This window comes from Scyliorhinus torazame, chromosome 1 (assembly GCF_047496885.1).
Source record: "Scyliorhinus torazame isolate Kashiwa2021f chromosome 1, sScyTor2.1, whole genome shotgun sequence".
NCBI lineage: Eukaryota > Metazoa > Chordata > Chondrichthyes > Carcharhiniformes > Scyliorhinidae > Scyliorhinus > Scyliorhinus torazame.
Window position 1 is genome coordinate 287,349,513 of NC_092707.1, and position 20,124 is coordinate 287,369,636.

Below are 20,124 nucleotides of genomic sequence, written 5' to 3' on the forward strand. Positions count from 1 at the left end.
GAGACCGAGACAACGAGACCGAGACACCGAGACCGAGACATCGAGACCGAGACATCGAGACCGAGACATCGAGACCGAGACATCGAGACCGAGACATCGAGACCGAGACACCGAGACCGAGACAACGAGACCGAGACAATGAGATCGAGACCGAGACAACGAGACCGAGAGATCGAGACCGAGACACGGAAACTGAGACCTAGACAACGAGACCGAGACCGAGACATCGAGACCGAGACATCGAGACCGAGACATCGAGACATCGAGACCGAGACACCGAGACCGAGACACCGAGACCGAGACAATGAGACCGAGACACCGAGACCGAGACAACGAGACCGAGACACCGAGACCGAGACACCGAGACCGAGACACCGAGACCGAGACATCGAGACCGAGACAACGAGACCGAGACATCGAGACCGAGACATCGAGACCGAGACATCGAGACCGAGACATCGAGACCGAGACACCGAGACCGAGACATCGAGACCGAGACTGAGACACCGAGACCGAGACACAGAGACCGAGACAACGAGACCGAGACACCGAGACCGAGACATCGAGACCGAGATATCGAAACCGAGACATCGAGACAACGAGACCGAGACCGAGACAACGAGACCGAGAGATCGAGACCGAGACATCGAGACCGAGACAACGAGACCGAGACATCGAGAACGAGACAACGAGACCGAGACATCGAGACCGAGACACCGAGACCGAGACCGAGACAACGAGACCGAGACATCGAGACCGAGAGATCGAGACCGAGACATCGAGACCGAGACAACGAGACCGAGACATCGAGACCGAGACAACGAGACCGAGACACCGAGACCGAGACAACGAGACCGAGACAACGAGACCGAGACATCGAGACCGAGACGAGACCGAGACATCGAGACCGAGACACTGAGACCGAGACAACGAGACCGAGAGATCGAGACCGAGACAACGAGACCGAGACATCGAGACATCGAGACCGAGACACCGAGACCGAGACAACGAGACCGAGACATCGAGACCGAGACAACGAGACCGAGACATCGAGACCGAGACAACGAGACATCGAGACCGAGACACCGAGACCGAGACAACGAGACCGTGACAACGAGACCGAGACATCGAGACGGAGACAACTAGACCGAGACAACGAGACCGAGACACCGAGACCGAGACATCGAGACCAAGACATCGAAACCGAGACATCGAGACCGAGACATCGAAACCGAGACATCGAGACTGAGACATCGAGAAACCGAGACCGAGACAACGAGACCGAGACAACGAGACCGAGAGATCGAGACCGAGACAACGAGACCGAGACATCGAGAACGAGACACCGAGACCGAGAGATCGAGACCGAGACACCGAGACCGAGACATCGAGACCGATACATCGAGACCGAGAGATCGAGACCGAGACCGAGACATCGAGACCGAGACAACGAGACCGAGACACCGAGACCGAGACAACGAGACCGAGACATCGAGACCGAGACAACGAGACCGACACAACGAGACCGAGACATCGAGACGGAGACATCGAGACCGAGACAACGAGACCGACACATCGAGACCGAGACATCGAGACGGAGACATCGAGACCGAGACATCGAGACCGAGACATCGAGACCGAGACAACGAGACCGAGACATCGAGACCGAGACATCGAGACCGAGACACCGAGACCGAGACATCGAGACAGAAACACCGAGACCGAGACATCGAGACCGAGACAACGAGACCGAGACATCGAGACCGAGACACCGAGACCGAGACATCGAGACCGAGACACCGAGACCGTGACAACGAGACCGAGACATCGAGACCGAGACAACAAGACCGAGACATCGAGACCGAGACACCGAGACATCGAGACCGAGACAACGAGACCGAGACATCAAGACCGAGACAACAAGACCGAGACATCGAGACCGAGACATCGAGACCGAGACACCGAGACCGAGACATCGAGACCGAGACACCGAGACCGAGACAACGAGACCGAGACTGAGACACCGAGACCGAGACATCGAGACCGAGACATCGAGACAACGAGACCGAGACATCGAGACAACGAGACCGAGACAACGAGACCGAGACACAGAGACCGAGACAACGAGACCGAGACATCGAGACAACGAGACCGAGACAACGAGACCGAGACACAGAGACCGAGACAACGAGACCGAGACATCGAGACCGAGACACCGAGACCGAGACACCGAGACCGAGACAACGAGACCGAGACATCGAGACCGAGACAACAAGACCGAGACATCGAGACCGAGACAACAAGACCGAGACAACGAGACCTTGACAACGAGACCGAGACAACGAGACCGAGACCGAGACATCGAGACCGAGACATCGAGACCTAGACAACGAGACCGAGACACCGAGACCGAGACAAGACCGAGACACCGAGACCGAGACAGAGACATCGAGACCGAGACACCGAGACCGAGACAACGAGACCGAGACGAGACCGAGACATCGAGACCGAGACAACGAGACCGAGACATCGAGACCGAGACATCGAGACCGAGACATCGAGACCGAGACATCGAGAACGAGACCGAGACATCGAGACCGAGACCGAGACAACGAGACCGAGACATCGAGACCGAGACAACGAGACCGAGACATTGAGACCGAGACATCGAGACCGAGACATCGAGACCGAGACATCGAGACCGAGACTGAGACAACGAGACCGAGACAACGAGACCGATACATCGAGACCGAGACATCGAGACCGAGACATCGAGACCGAGACACCGAGACCGAGACATCGAGACCGAGACATCGAGACCGAGACATCGAGACCGAGACTGAGACAACGAGACCGAGACAACGAGACCGATACATCGAGACCGAGACACCGAGACCGAGACATCGAGACCGAGACATCGAGACCGAGACAAGGTGACTGAGACATCGAGACCGAGACAACGAGACCGAGACAATGAGACCGAGACATCGAGACCGAGACAATGAGACCGAGACAAGGTGACTGAGACATCGAGACCGAGACAACGAGACCGAGACAATGAGACCGAGACAAGGTGACTGAGACATCGAGACCGAGACATCGAGACCGAGACAATGAGACCGAGACAAGGTGACTGAGACATCGAGACCGAGACAACGAGACCGAGACAATGAGACCGAGACAAGGTGACTGAGACAACGAGACCGAGACATCGAGATCGAGACATCGAGACCGAGACAAGGTGACTGAGACATCGAGACCGAGACAAGGTGACTGAGACATCGAGACCGAGACATCGAGACCGAGACATCGAGACCGAGACCGAGACACAGAGACCGAGACAACGAGACCGAGACAATGAGACCGAGACAATGAGACCGAGACAAGGTGACTGAGACAACGAGACCGAGACATCGAGATCGAGACATCGAGACCGAGACAAGGTGACTGAGACATCGAGACCGAGACAAGGTGACTGAGACATCGAGACCGAGACATCGAGACCGAGACACCGAGACTGAGACATCGAGACTGAGACATCGAGACCGAGACATCGAGACCGAGACATCGAGACCGAGACCGAGACATCGAGACCGAGACAACGAGACCGAGACATCGAGACCGAGACACCGAGACCGAGACATCGAGACCGAGACATCGAGACCGAGACACCGAGACCGAGACATCGAGACCGAGACATCGAGACCGAGACTGAGACACCGAGACCGAGACACAGAGACCGAGACAACGAGACCGAGACACAGAGACCGAGACACAGAGACCGAGACAACGAGACCGAGACAACGAGACCGAGACACCGAGACCGAGACACCGAGACCGAGACATCGAGACCGAGACATCGAGACCGAGACATCGAGACCGAGACACCGAGACCGAGACATCGAGACCGAGACATCGAGACCGAGACATCGAGACCGAGACAACGAGACCGAGACAACGAGACCGAGACAACGAGACCGAGACACCGAGACCGAGACATCGAGACCGAGACATCGAGACCGAGACATCGAGACCGAGACACCGAGACCGAGACATCGAGACCGAGACTGAGACACCGAGACCGAGACACAGAGACCGAGACAACGAGACCGAGACACAGAGACCGAGACACAGAGACCGAGACACAGAGACCGAGACATCGAGACCGAGACATCGAGACCGAGACATCGAGACCGAGACTGAGACACCGAGACCGAGACACAGAGACCGAGACAACGAGACCGAGACACAGAGACCGAGACACAGAGACCGAGACACAGAGACCGAGACAACGAGACCGAGACACCGAGACCGAGACATCGAGACCGAGACATCGAGACCGAGACAACGAGACCGAGACACCGAGACATCGAGACCGAGACATCGAGACCGAGACACCGAGACCGAGACAACGAGACCGAGACAATGAGATCGAGACCGAGACAACGAGACCGAGAGATCGAGACCGAGACACGGAAACTGAGACCTAGACAACGAGACCGAGACACGAGACCGAGACCGAGACATCGAGACCGAGACATCGAGACCGAGACATCGAGACATCGAGACCGAGACACCGAGACCGAGACACCGAGACCGAGACAACGAGACCGAGACACCGAGACCGAGACAACGAGACCGAGACAACGCGACAGAGACATCGAGACCGAGACAACGAGACCGAGACAACGAGACCGAGACAACGAGACCGAGACATCGAGACCGAGACAGAGACATCGAGACCGAGACATCGAGACCGAGACATCGAGACAGAGACACCGAGACCGAGACAGAGACATCGAGACCGAGACAACGAGACCGAGACAACGAGACCGAGACCGAGACATCGAGACCGAGACATCGAGACCGAGACACCGAGACCGAGACAAGACCGAGACATCGAGACCGAGACAACGAGACCGAGACCGAGACAGAGACATCGAGACCGAGACACCGAGACCGAGACAACGAGACCGAGACGAGACCGAGACATCGAGACCGAGACAACGAGACCGAGACATCGAGACCGAGACATCGAGACCGAGACATCGAGACCGAGACATCGAGAACGAGACCGAGACATCGAGACCGAGACCGAGACAACGAGACCGAGACATCGAGACCGAGACAACGAGACCGAGACATTGAGACCGAGACATCGAGACCGAGACATCGAGACCGAGACATCGAGACCGAGACTGAGACAACGAGACCGAGACAACGAGACCGATACATCGAGACCGAGACATCGAGACCGAGACATCGAGACCGAGACACCGAGACCGAGACATCGAGACCGAGACATCGAGACCGAGACATCGAGACCGAGACTGAGACAACGAGACCGAGACACCGAGACCGAGACACCGAGACCGAGACAACGAGACCGAGACAACGAGACCGATACATCGAGACCGAGACACCGAGACCGAGACATCGAGACCGAGACATCGAGACCGAGACTGAGACAACGAGACCGAGACAACGAGACCGATACATCGAGACCGAGACATCGAGACCGAGACATCGAGACCGAGACATCGAGACCGAGACAAGGTGACTGAGACATCGAGACCGAGACATCGAGACCGAGACTGAGACAACGAGACCGAGACAACGAGACCGATACATCGAGACCGAGACACCGAGACCGAGACATCGAGACCGAGACATCGAGACCGAGACAAGGTGACTGAGACATCGAGACCGAGACATCGAGACCGAGACATCGAGACCGAGACAATGAGACCGAGACATCGAGACCGAGACATCGAGACCGAGACATCGAGACCGAGACATCGAGACCGAGACAACGAGACCGAGACAATGAGACCGAGACAACGAGACCGAGACAATGAGACCGAGACAAGGTGACTGAGACATCGAGACCGAGAAAATGAGACCGAGACAAGGTGACTGAGACATCGAGACCGAGACAAGGTGACTGAGACATCGAGACCGAGACATCGAGACCGAGACTGAGACACCGAGACCGAGACACAGAGACCGAGACAACGAGACCGAGACACAGAGACCGAGACACAGAGACCGAGACAACGAGACCGAGACAACGAGACCGAGACACCGAGACCGAGACATCGAGACCGAGACATCGAGACCGAGACATCGAGACCGAGACATCGAGACCGAGACACCGAGACCGAGACATCGAGACCGAGACATCGAGACCGAGACTGAGACACCGAGACCGAGACACAGAGACCGAGACAACGAGACCGAGACACAGAGACCGAGACACAGAGACCGAGACACAGAGACCGAGACATCGAGACCGAGACATCGAGACCGAGACATCGAGACCGAGACTGAGACACCGAGACCGAGACACAGAGACCGAGACAACGAGACCGAGACACAGAGACCGAGACACAGAGACCGAGACACAGAGACCGAGACAACGAGACCGAGACACCGAGACCGAGACATCGAGACCGAGACATCGAGACCGAGACAACGAGACCGAGACACCGAGACCGAGACATCGAGACCGAGACATCGAGACCGAGACATCGAGACCGAGACATCGAGACCGAGACATCGAGACCGAGACACCGAGACCGAGACAACGAGACCGAGACAATGAGATCGAGACCGAGACAACGAGACCGAGAGATCGAGACCGAGACACGGAAACTGAGACCTAGACAACGAGACCGAGACCGAGACATCGAGACCGAGACATCGAGACCGAGACATCGAGACATCGAGACCGAGACACCGAGACCGAGACACCGAGACCGAGACAATGAGACCGAGACACCGAGACCGAGACAACGAGACCGAGACACCGAGACCGAGACACCGAGACCGAGACATCGAGACCGAGACATCGAGACCGAGACATCGAGACCGAGACATCGAGACCGAGACACCGAGACCGAGACATCGAGACCGAGACTGAGACACCGAGACCGAGACACAGAGACCGAGACAACGAGACCGAGACACAGAGACCGAGACACAGAGACCGAGACACCGAGACCGAGACATCGAGACCGAGATATCGAAACCGAGACATCGAGACAACGAGACCGAGACCGAGACAACGAGACCGAGAGATCGAGACCGAGACATCGAGACCGAGACAACGAGACCGAGACATCGAGAACGAGACAACGAGACCGAGACATCGAGACCGAGACACCGAGACCGAGACCGAGACAACGAGACCGAGACATCGAGACCGAGAGATCGAGACCGAGACATCGAGACCGAGACAACGAGACCGAGACATCGAGACCGAGACAACGAGACCGAGACACCGAGACCGAGACAACGAGACCGAGACAACGAGACCGAGACATCGAGACCGAGACAACGAGACCGAGACATCGAGACCGAGACACTGAGACCGAGACAACGAGACCGAGAGATCGAGACCGAGACAACGAGACCGAGACATCGAGACCGAGACAACGAGACCGAGACATCGAGACCGAGACAACGAGACATCGAGACCGAGACACCGAGACCGAGACAACGAGACCGTGACAACGAGACCGAGACATCGAGACGGAGACAACTAGACCGAGACAACGAGACCGAGACACCGAGACCGAGACATCGAGACCAAGACATCGAAACCGAGACATCGAGACCGAGACATCGAAACCGAGACATCGAGACTGAGACATCGAGAAACCGAGACCGAGACAACGAGACCGAGACAACGAGACCGAGAGATCGAGACCGAGACAACGAGACCGAGACATCGAGAACGAGACACCGAGACCGAGAGATCGAGACCGAGACACCGAGACCGAGACATCGAGACCGAGACATCGAGACCGAGAGATCGAGACCGAGACCGAGACATCGAGACCGAGACAACGAGACCGAGACACCGAGACCGAGACAACGAGACCGAGACATCGAGACCGAGACAACGAGACCGACACATCGAGACCGAGACATCGAGACGGAGACATCGAGACCGAGACAACGAGACCGACACATCGAGACCGAGACATCGAGACGGAGACATCGAGACCGAGACATCGAGACCGAGACATCGAGACCGAGACAACGAGACCGAGACATCGAGACCGAGACATCGAGACCGAGACACCGAGACCGAGACATCGAGACAGAAACACCGAGACCGAGACATCGAGACCGAGACAACGAGACCGAGACATCGAGACCGAGACACCGAGACCGAGACATCGAGACCGAGACACCGAGACCGTGACAACGAGACCGAGACATCGAGACCGAGACAACAAGACCGAGACATCGAGACCGAGACAACGAGACCGATACATCGAGACCGAGACACCGAGACCGAGACATCGAGACCGAGACATCGAGACCGAGACTGAGACAACGAGACCGAGACAACGAGACCGATACATCGAGACCGAGACACCGAGACCGAGACATCGAGACCGAGACATCGAGACCGAGACAAGGTGACTGAGACATCGAGACCGAGACATCGAGACCGAGACTGAGACAACGAGACCGAGACAACGAGACCGATACATCGAGACCGAGACATCGAGACCGAGACATCGAGACCGATACATCGAGACCGAGACACCGAGACCGAGACATCGAGACCGAGACATCGAGACCGAGACAAGGTGACTGAGACATCGAGACCGAGACATCGAGACCGAGACATCGAGACCGAGACAATGAGACCGAGACATCGAGACCGAGACAATGAGACCGAGACAACGAGACCGAGACAATGAGACCGAGACAAGGTGACTGAGACATCGAGACCGAGAAAATGAGACCGAGACAAGGTGACTGAGACATCGAGACCGAGACAAGGTGACTGAGACATCGAGACCGAGACATCGAGACCGAGACTGAGACACCGAGACCGAGACACAGAGACCGAGACAACGAGACCGAGACACAGAGACCGAGACACAGAGACCGAGACAACGAGACCGAGACAACGAGACCGAGACACCGAGACCGAGACATCGAGACCGAGACATCGAGACCGAGACATCGAGACCGAGACACCGAGACCGAGACATCGAGACCGAGACATCGAGACCGAGACTGAGACACCGAGACCGAGACACAGAGACCGAGACAACGAGACCGAGACACAGAGACCGAGACACAGAGACCGAGACACAGAGACCGAGACATCGAGACCGAGACATCGAGACCGAGACATCGAGACCGAGACTGAGACACCGAGACCGAGACACAGAGACCGAGACAACGAGACCGAGACACAGAGACCGAGACACAGAGACCGAGACACAGAGACCGAGACAACGAGACCGAGACACCGAGACCGAGACATCGAGACCGAGACATCGAGACCGAGACAACGAGACCGAGACACCGAGACCGAGACATCGAGACCGAGACATCGAGACCGAGACATCGAGACCGAGACATCGAGACCGAGACACCGAGACCGAGACAACGAGACCGAGACAATGAGATCGAGACCGAGACAACGAGACCGAGAGATCGAGACCGAGACACGGAAACTGAGACCTAGACAACGAGACCGAGACCGAGACATCGAGACCGAGACATCGAGACCGAGACATCGAGACATCGAGACCGAGACACCGAGACCGAGACACCGAGACCGAGACAATGAGACCGAGACACCGAGACCGAGACAACGAGACCGAGACACCGAGACCGAGACACCGAGACCGAGACACCGAGACCGAGACATCGAGACCGAGACAACGAGACCGAGACATCGAGACCGAGACATCGAGACCGAGACATCGAGACCGAGACATCGAGACCGAGACACCGAGACCGAGACATCGAGACCGAGACTGAGACACCGAGACCGAGACACAGAGACCGAGACAACGAGACCGAGACACAGAGACCGAGACACAGAGACCGAGACACCGAGACCGAGACATCGAGACCGAGACATCGAGACAACGAGACCGAGACCGAGACAACGAGACCGAGAGATCGAGACCGAGACATCGAGACCGAGACAACGAGACCGAGACATCGAGAACGAGACAACGAGACCGAGACATCGAGACCGAGACACCGAGACCGAGACCGAGACAACGAGACCGAGACATCGAGACCGAGAGATCGAGACCGAGACATCGAGACCGAGACAACGAGACCGAGACATCGAGACCGAGACAACGAGACCGAGACACCGAGACCGAGACAACGAGACCGAGACAACGAGACCGAGACATCGAGACCGAGACAACGAGACCGAGACATCGAGACCGAGACACTGAGACCGAGACAACGAGACCGAGAGATCGAGACCGAGAGATCGAGACCGAGACATCGAGACCGAGACAACGAGACCGAGACATCGAGACCGAGACAACGAGACCGAGACACCGAGACCGAGACAACGAGACCGAGACAACGAGACCGAGACATCGAGACCGAGACAACGAGACCGAGACATCGAGACCGAGACACTGAGACCGAGACAACGAGACCGAGAGATCGAGACCGAGACAACGAGACCGAGACATCGAGACCGAGACAACGAGACCGAGACATCGAGACCGAGACAACGAGACATCGAGACCGAGACACCGAGACCGAGACAACGAGACCGTGACAACGAGACCGAGACATCGAGACGGAGACAACTAGACCGAGACAACGAGACCGAGACACCGAGACCGAGACATCGAGACCAAGACATCGAAACCGAGACATCGAGACCGAGACATCGAAACCGAGACATCGAGACTGAGACATCGAGAAACCGAGACCGAGACAACGAGACCGAGACAACGAGACCGAGAGATCGAGACCGAGACAACGAGACCGAGACACCGAGACCGAGAGATCGAGACCGAGACACCGAGACCGAGACATCGAGACCGAGACATCGAGACCGAGAGATCGAGACCGAGACCGAGACATCGAGACCGAGACAACGAGACCGAGACACCGAGACCGAGACAACGAGACCGAGACATCGAGACCGAGACAACGAGACCGACACACCGAGACCGAGACATCGAGACGGAGACATCGAGACCGAGACAACGAGACCGACACATCGAGACCGAGACATCGAGACGGAGACATCGAGACCGAGACATCGAGACCGAGACATCGAGACCGAGACAACGAGACCGAGACATCGAGACCGAGACATCGAGACCGAGACACCGAGACCGAGACATCGAGACAGAAACACCGAGACCGAGACATCGAGACCGAGACAACGAGACCGAGACATCGAGACCGAGACACCGAGACCGAGACATCGAGACCGAGACATCGAGACCGTGACAACGAGACCGAGACATCGAGACCGAGACAACAAGACCGAGACATCGAGACCGAGACACCGAGACATCGAGACCGAGACAACGAGACCGAGACATCAAGACCGAGACAACAAGACCGAGACATCGAGACCGAGACATCGAGACCGAGACACCGAGACCGAGACATCGAGACCGAGACACCGAGACCGAGACAACGAGACCGAGACTGAGACACCGAGACCGAGACATCGAGACCGAGACATCGAGACAACGAGACCGAGACATCGAGACAACGAGACCGAGACAACGAGACCGAGACACAGAGACCGAGACAACGAGACCGAGACATCGAGACAACGAGACCGAGACAACGAGACCGAGACACAGAGACCGAGACAACGAGACCGAGACATCGAGACCGAGACACCGAGACCGAGACACCGAGACCGAGACAACGAGACCGAGACATCGAGACCGAGACAACAAGACCGAGACATCGAGACCGAGACAACAAGACCGAGACAACGAGACCTTGACAACGAGACCGAGACAACGAGACCGAGACCGAGACATCGAGACCGAGACATCGAGACCTAGACAACGAGACCGAGACACCGAGACCGAGACAAGACCGAGACACCGAGACCGAGACAGAGACATCGAGACCGAGACACCGAGACCGAGACAACGAGACCGAGACGAGACCGAGACATCGAGACCGAGACAACGAGACCGAGACATCGAGACCGAGACATCGAGACCGAGACATCGAGACCGAGACATCGAGAACGAGACCGAGACATCGAGACCGAGACCGAGACAACGAGACCGAGACATCGAGACCGAGACAACGAGACCGAGACATTGAGACCGAGACATCGAGACCGAGACATCGAGACCGAGACATCGAGACCGAGACTGAGACAACGAGACCGAGACAACGAGACCGATACATCGAGACCGAGACATCGAGACCGAGACATCGAGACCGAGACACCGAGACCGAGACATCGAGACCGAGACATCGAGACCGAGACATCGAGACCGAGACTGAGACAACGAGACCGAGACAACGAGACCGATACATCGAGACCGAGACACCGAGACCGAGACACCGAGACCGAGACATCGAGACCGAGACATCGAGACCGAGACAAGGTGACTGAGACATCGAGACCGAGACAACGAGACCGAGACAATGAGACCGAGACATCGAGACCGAGACAATGAGACCGAGACAAGGTGACTGAGACATCGAGACCGAGACAACGAGACCGAGACAATGAGACCGAGACAAGGTGACTGAGACATCGAGACCGAGACATCGAGACCGAGACATCGAGACCGAGACATCGAGACCGAGACCGAGACACAGAGACCGAGACAACGAGACCGAGACAATGAGACCGAGACAATGAGACCGAGACAAGGTGACTGAGACAACGAGACCGAGACATCGAGATCGAGACATCGAGACCGAGACAAGGTGACTGAGACATCGAGACCGAGACAAGGTGACTGAGACATCGAGACCGAGACATCGAGACCGAGACATCGAGACCGAGACATCGAGACCGAGACAACGAGACCGAGACATCGAGACCGAGACACCGAGACCGAGACATCGAGACCGAGACATCGAGACCGAGACACCGAGACCGAGACATCGAGACCGAGACATCGAGACCGAGACTGAGACACCGAGACCGAGACACAGAGACCGAGACAACGAGACCGAGACACAGAGACCGAGACACAGAGACCGAGACAACGAGACCGAGACAACGAGACCGAGACACCGAGACCGAGACATCGAGACCGAGACATCGAGACCGAGACATCGAGACCGAGACATCGAGACCGAGACACCGAGACCGAGACATCGAGACCGAGACATCGAGACCGAGACATCGAGACCGAGACAACGAGACCGAGACAACGAGACCGAGACAACGAGACCGAGACACCGAGACCGAGACATCGAGACCGAGACATCGAGACCGAGACATCGAGACCGAGACATCGAGACCGAGACACCGAGACCGAGACATCGAGACCGAGACATCGAGACCGAGACATCGAGACCGAGACAACGAGACCGAGACATCGAGACCGAGACATCGAGACCGAGACTGAGACACCGAGACCGAGACACAGAGACCGAGACAACGAGACCGAGACACAGAGACCGAGACACAGAGACCGAGACACAGAGACCGAGACATCGAGACCGAGACATCGAGACCGAGACTGAGACACCGAGACCGAGACACAGAGACCGAGACAACGAGACCGAGACACAGAGACCGAGACACAGAGACCGAGACACAGAGACCGAGACAACGAGACCGAGACACCGAGACCGAGACATCGAGACCGAGACAACGAGACCGAGACACCGAGACATCGAGACCGAGACATCGAGACCGAGACACCGAGACCGAGACAACGAGACCGAGACAATGAGATCGAGACCGAGACAACGAGACCGAGAGATCGAGACCGAGACACGGAAACTGAGACCTAGACAACGAGACCGAGACACGAGACCGAGACCGAGACATCGAGACCGAGACATCGAGACCGAGACATCGAGACATCGAGACCGAGACACCGAGACACCGAGACCGAGACAACGAGACCGAGACACCGAGACCGAGACAACGAGACCGAGACAACGCGACAGAGACATCGAGACCGAGACAACGAGACCGAGACAACGAGACCGAGACAACGAGACCGAGACATCGAGACCGAGACAGAGACATCGAGACCGAGACATCGAGACCGAGACATCGAGACAGAGACACCGAGACCGAGACAGAGACATCGAGACCGAGACATCGAGACCGAGACACCGAGACCGAGACAGAGACATCGAGACCGAGACATCGAGACCGAGACAACGAGACCGAGACAACGAGACCGAGACATCGAGACCGAGACATCGAGACCGAGACACTGAGACCGAGACAACGAGACCGAGAGATCGAGACCGAGACAACGAGACCGAGACATCGAGACCGAGACAACGAGACCGAGACAACGAGACCGAGACACCGAGACCGACACCGAGACCGAGACACCGAGACCGAGACAGAGACATCGAGACCGAGACATCGAGACCGAGACAACGAGACCGAGACAACGAGACCGAGACATCGAGACCGAGACATCGAGACCGAGACACTGAGACCGAGACAACGAGACCGAGAGATCGAGACCGAGACAACGAGACCGAGACATCGAGACCGAGACAACGAGACCGAGACAACGAGACCGAGACAATGAGACCGAGACAAGGTGACTGAGACATCGAGACCGAGACAATGAGACCGAGACAAGGTGACTGAGACATCGAGACCGAGACAATGAGACCGAGACAAGGTGACTGAGACATCGAGACCGAGACAAGGTGACTGAGACATCGAGACCGAGACATCGAGACCGAGACAATGAGACGGATCCCTGAATGAGGCAGTGACCTATAACAGTATTGAGATTCATATTGAGATTGATCTTGTGCTGAGGCCCTCTGGCCTTGTTGAGCTGTCACTTCCTGATCCCATTCAGTGTTGTGAAGTATCTGAGAACCTGTTCAGACACCCCTTCACCTGGAGCAATGAAATTCAATATGACTGGGAGCCTCCACTTTGATAATATGCTGTCATTTCAAGCAAGTATTCAAACACACATGAGAAAAGCCATCAGTTTATCATAAATATTGAGAAGAAGGTCTAACTCACTCCAGCCTTTGTGGGATACTGTTAACCACACTCCATCCATGTTCTCAATATTATGTAGAATGTCTCAAGTTGGACAAACATGGACCATTCAGTAGAATGATACAGGAGACCATCTTGCCCATTGTATCTCTGCCAGCTCTTTGAAAGCATATTAAGCTAGTCCTATTCTCAATGCAAAGGGTTCCTTCACCACATTTGTTTCCAATTCCCTTTGTAAAGTTTTGATCAAATCTATTTTCACCTCCTTGTTCAGAACTCAGTGTGTAAAAGTAATTTTCATCACCCCCCCCCCCCCCCCCAGCTTCTTTTGTCACCTCACTTGCCACTTTCTCCTTATTTACTCTCTTAAACCTTTTCCTGAGGTTAAACCATCTCCCCTTAACCTTCTCTGCTCCAAGGAAATCAAAGCCCAGTTCAGTAGATCCGGCCTTCCTACCTACCTGAAGAGGTCCAGGAAGGAGTCTGTTGCTTCTTTAGAGGGGAGTGTGGCGCTGACGGCTGGGGTCTTGCTGTGCCCAGCCTGGCTGTGTCCACCTGGTTTGATGATCAAGCCCAGAGTCACTCCGAGTGCCGAGCCAATGAGGGTGGTGAGGGCAAAGTAGAGGATGGCTCTGCCCCCCAGTTTGCCCAGGGCTCTGATGTCCAGGCTGGCAGCCCCGGACACCAGGCTGCAGAACACCACGGGCAGGATCACCATCTTCAGCAGCCGCAGCAGCAGCTCCCCGGGGAAGGCGAAGTAAAGCAGGTGGGTGCGGGAAATGTGCAGCCTCCTCACTCCCAGACCCACAGCCAGTCCGAGCAGGACCCCGAACACGGTGAAAATCACCAGCGAGTTTCTCCTCAGGAAAGACAGCACTTTCGCCAGGGCGGAGGCTGTCCGCTCGCCCCCCGCTTCTTTCTCAGTGCCCAGTGCAGCCAGCTTGGCGATGCTGCAGGCTGGCCGGTCCTTCACTCCTACATGCCCATTGGCGAGAGGCTCCTCCGCTCCTTTCTGCATCATGCAGCCTGTCAGCAGCGAGCTTGCCCTCAGTCTGCCTGAACCCAGCAATGCTTCAACATTCGAGCTGCGAGGGGAGGGGGGAGAGGCTGTGAGATGATGCAACTACCTCTGATCTTGCCGCTTACTGCTGAGAGAAGCAGCAGGAACCGTCCATGTGCTCAGATTGCCAGGCCCTGGGCAGAGAGGCGAGGCTGCAATCTCCCAGAGCAGGAACTTCAGAGCTACATCAGCATGTTCTCAAAACAGCTCCAACTCAATAGTTAACAAACGCTGCCTGTGCCAAATGAATGTCTGACCATCCTGGAGTGAGAATTCAGAATAAACCTCAACCTGGGAGATACACAATGAGAGTTGGGGTTCTCTCTCCAGCATGCAGAGAATTGACCCTGAAGGTTTCTTTAATACTTGTTGCTTTTTTAATACCACGTTGAGCCAGTTTCACCATCCACACTCCTGTTAATGTCAGAAGGCAAAATGCTTTCAAGGTGCAAAGTTGTTTCAAGCCTCCGGAATACAAATTAAATGGATTTCTTTCTGAAAAGGGCAGGTTGAGCTGAGGAATTTGTCACATGAAGCGTGGTTATTAAGTGCAGTTTCTAAAGCTGCTGTCACTTTTGCATCTATTATACTGCTGATTGATTATTTTATCCAATAATTTGGATCCAATTTCCCCCTCAAATACATCAACACTATTGACCCCCACCACTCCCTGAGGGAGTGAGTCCCATATTCTCCCCACTCCGAGTGAAGATGTTTCTCCAGAATTCCTGATTGGATTAATCAATAGCTATCTAATATCATTGCCTCTAGTTCTGCACTCACGAGTAGAAATGTGATATATAAGACACATCCTTTCCAATGGTGAAACCATCTTTCCCCTTTACCCACACCCTAACCCTGGGTTTCAGCTTGAAAACTCCCACTGTACTGCCTCTAGTGTTTAAATCACTTTTTCCTTTGCAACAACAGCACCAACAACCTTTACTGATACAACCTGGGCAGCACGGTAGCATTGTGGATAGCACAATTGATTCACATCTCCAGGGTCCCAGGTTCGATTCCTGCTTGGGTCACTGTCTGTGCGGAGTCTGCACATCCTTCCCGTGTGTGCGTGGGTTTCCTCCGGGTGCTCCGGTTTCCTCCCACAGTCCAAAGATGTGCAGGTTAGGTGGATTGGCCATGATAAATTGCCCTTAGTGTCCAAAATTGCCCTTAGTGTTGGGTGGGGTTACTGGGTTATGGGGATAGGGTGGAGGTGTTGACCTTGGATGGGGTGCTCTTTCCAAGAGCCAGTGCAGACTTGATGGGCCGAATGGCCTCCTTCTGCTCTGCAAATTCTATGATAATCTATGAAAACCTAGTAACCTAGTAAAAGATCCCAAGGTGCTTCACAAGAGAGATTATCCAACAGAAATTCACACCAAGCCACATAATAATTAATTAGGGAAGGTGATGAAAAACTTGGTCAGAAGTTGTTTTAAAGGAGAAGAGTAAGATAGAGAGATTTAGCAACAAAATCTGGATGCACTATTCAATATAAAGTCTGAACAAAGCACGATAAAGTTTAATTATCTCCTTTGATTTAGGTTCTATGCAGTTCAACAACCAATTAACTTTGTTTAATACTAAACATAGATTGGGTGACCGCTTTGCAAAACTTCTTCATTCAGTCTGTAAACTTGACCCCAACCTTCCTGTCATTTGCCATTTTAACTCACATCTTTTTCCCATACGCACATGCCTGTCCTTGGCCTGCTGCAATGCTCCAGTGAAGCCCAATGCAAACTGGAGGAACAGCACCTCATCTTCCCGATTAGGCAGCCTTCTGGACTCAACATTGAGTTCAACAACTTTTCACTGTGACCTTTCTCCCTCCATCTTGACCTGTTTCTAATAACCCAAACATCTTTTTGCTCCTATGCAAAAACTCTCCCTCTCTCTCCCATTGGGCCACCTGTCACTTGTTCTTATATTGTGCTACATGAAAATGAAATGAAAATCGCTTATTGTCACAAGTAGGCTTCAAATGAAGTTACTGTGAAAAGCCCCTAGTCGCCACATTCCGGCGCCTGTTCGGGGAGGCTGTTACGGGAAACATCTTTGTTTCAATCTCTCGCACTTCCCATTAATTGTTCCAGCTGTTCCACCTCCTCTTATTTATAATCACGTTTTTCCCTCTCTTTAGTTCTGAAGGATCGTGCAGACTTGAAATGTTAACTTTGTTTTCTCTTCCGATGGATGCTACCAGACCTGCCGAGTTTATCCTGCTTTCTCTGTTTTTGGAACTTTGTTTATTGTCACTCTGTTTTGATTGGCTACATTTAGATCAAGGTTGGTAAAACTTTGAGGTCTCTCTCGGCTTCATGCTTAATTACATGACTACCATTCATTGAGTATGCTTGTCAGCTGGTTTATGAGGTGTTCTTTACAATTGCCTGGATTACACCTGCCATCACTCCACCCAATCACAAATCTCGTCCAGCTCATTCCAGATTGACAGAATCTGCCTCATCTTCTTGAATATCGGCAGAGTCGGCAGAGCTTCCACCCAGACAGACCCCAACAGAAACTCGTGCCTTTGGTTGGACGCCCGCTTATCTAGGCTCAAGATGATTTTCCAGTTCTGCCAATATACAGTGTGACTGTAGTGCTGTCTTTGTGGGAATTTGGAGTCACTAAGTTGTGCTTATTGGCAAGACAAATCTGTAGAGCTGGACTCAGCTGTGTTAACTTCCACAGCTCAGATAACTTGCCAACATTTAATGCTCCACATCATAAATGGCTGCTTGGACAAATTACCAAAAGACTCGGAAACAAGAAAGGGAAGAGACATAATGGAACTGGGAGTAACAGTTTTGTAATTGTGCATTGCAAGCTCTTTGCTCAAACATCTGTTGTAAGATCCGTAAAGTTACCTCTGCATTCTGCTGCATAAATAGGAACAATTTGCCAATTACCCGGTTCGAGGTCTTTGTATAATTAATGATGATAACAATTACCAAGGACAGTATTTGTCTTTAAAGCTGATGTTTTGCAAAAGATATTTCCCAACGAATTTTGGAAATTTATTTTTAAAAAGCAGGGTGAAGTACGTGTATCCCTCTAGATTAGAAAATAATTTGCTTCATTTCCCCTCACTGAGTTCCTGCCATTCGTGTTAGGAACTACTTTGATTATGTATTCTGCTACACTCCTGCCTGCCAGGATTAATTCTCCCACTGAACAATTTAAATATTGAGCTCCCCATCAGCAAACACGTTAGTGGCAGTTTAAAATGAGGGTGGGCTAATCCGAGGTGGTCTCTGTGATGGTATGTATAAGCAATCATGTGTATAGTGATAGATAAGACCTCCAACCAGAAGTAGAGAATAACCACGTGACACTGTTACCTCAGGGAGTCTGGAGATAGTCGTAGTGGATAATCACATTTGTAGTAGCTCTTAAATAAATTATAATAGTAGATTTCTTTTTAAATTTAGAGTACCCAATTCATTTTTTCCAAATAAGGGGCAATTTAGCGTGGCCAATCCATCTACCTCACTGCCTCATGGCACCGAGGTCCCAGGTTCAATCCCAACCCTGGGTCACTGTCTGTGCGGAGTCTGCACGTTCTCCCCATGTCTGCATGGGTTTCCTCCGGGTGCTCCGGTTTCCTCCCACAGTCCAAAGATGTGCAGGTTAGGTGGATTGACCATGATAAATTGCCTTTAGTGACCAAAAAGGTTAGGAGGGGTTATTGGGTTACAGGGATAGGGCGGAAGTGAGGGCTTAAGTGTGTCGGTGCAGACTCGATGGGCCGAATGGCCTCCTTCTGCACTGTATGTTCTATGTTCTACCCTGCACATCTTTGGGTTGTGGGGTTGATACCCACGCAAACACGGGGAGAAGGTGCAAACTCCACACGGACAGTGAAATGAAATGAAATGAAAATTGCTTATTGTCACAAGTAGGATTCAATGAAGTTACTGTGAAAAGCCCCTAGTCACCACATTCTGGCGCCTGTTCAGGGAGGCTGGTACGGGAATTGAACCGTGCTGCTGGCCTGCTTGGTCTGCTTGAAAAGCCAGCGATTTAGCCCAGTGTGCTAAACCAGCCCCTAGTGACCTAGGGCCGGGATCGTGAGGCAGCAATGCTATCCACTGCA

The 20,124-nt window shown here is 54.1% G+C and overlaps 1 protein-coding gene across 1 annotated transcript in view; it reads right to left on the bottom strand.

Annotated features, from left to right (window-relative positions):
• Positions 1-16,175, bottom strand: part of slc1a4 (solute carrier family 1 member 4) — a 131,912-nt gene extending 115,737 nt beyond the window's left edge. The window contains exon 1 of the mRNA XM_072507019.1: positions 15,421-16,175. Within this exon, the coding sequence (XP_072363120.1) occupies positions 15,421-15,980 (560 nt within the window). The 5' untranslated portion in view covers positions 15,981-16,175. The remainder of the gene's footprint in view (positions 1-15,420) is intronic.
• Positions 16,176-20,124: the final 3,949 nt, after the last annotated feature.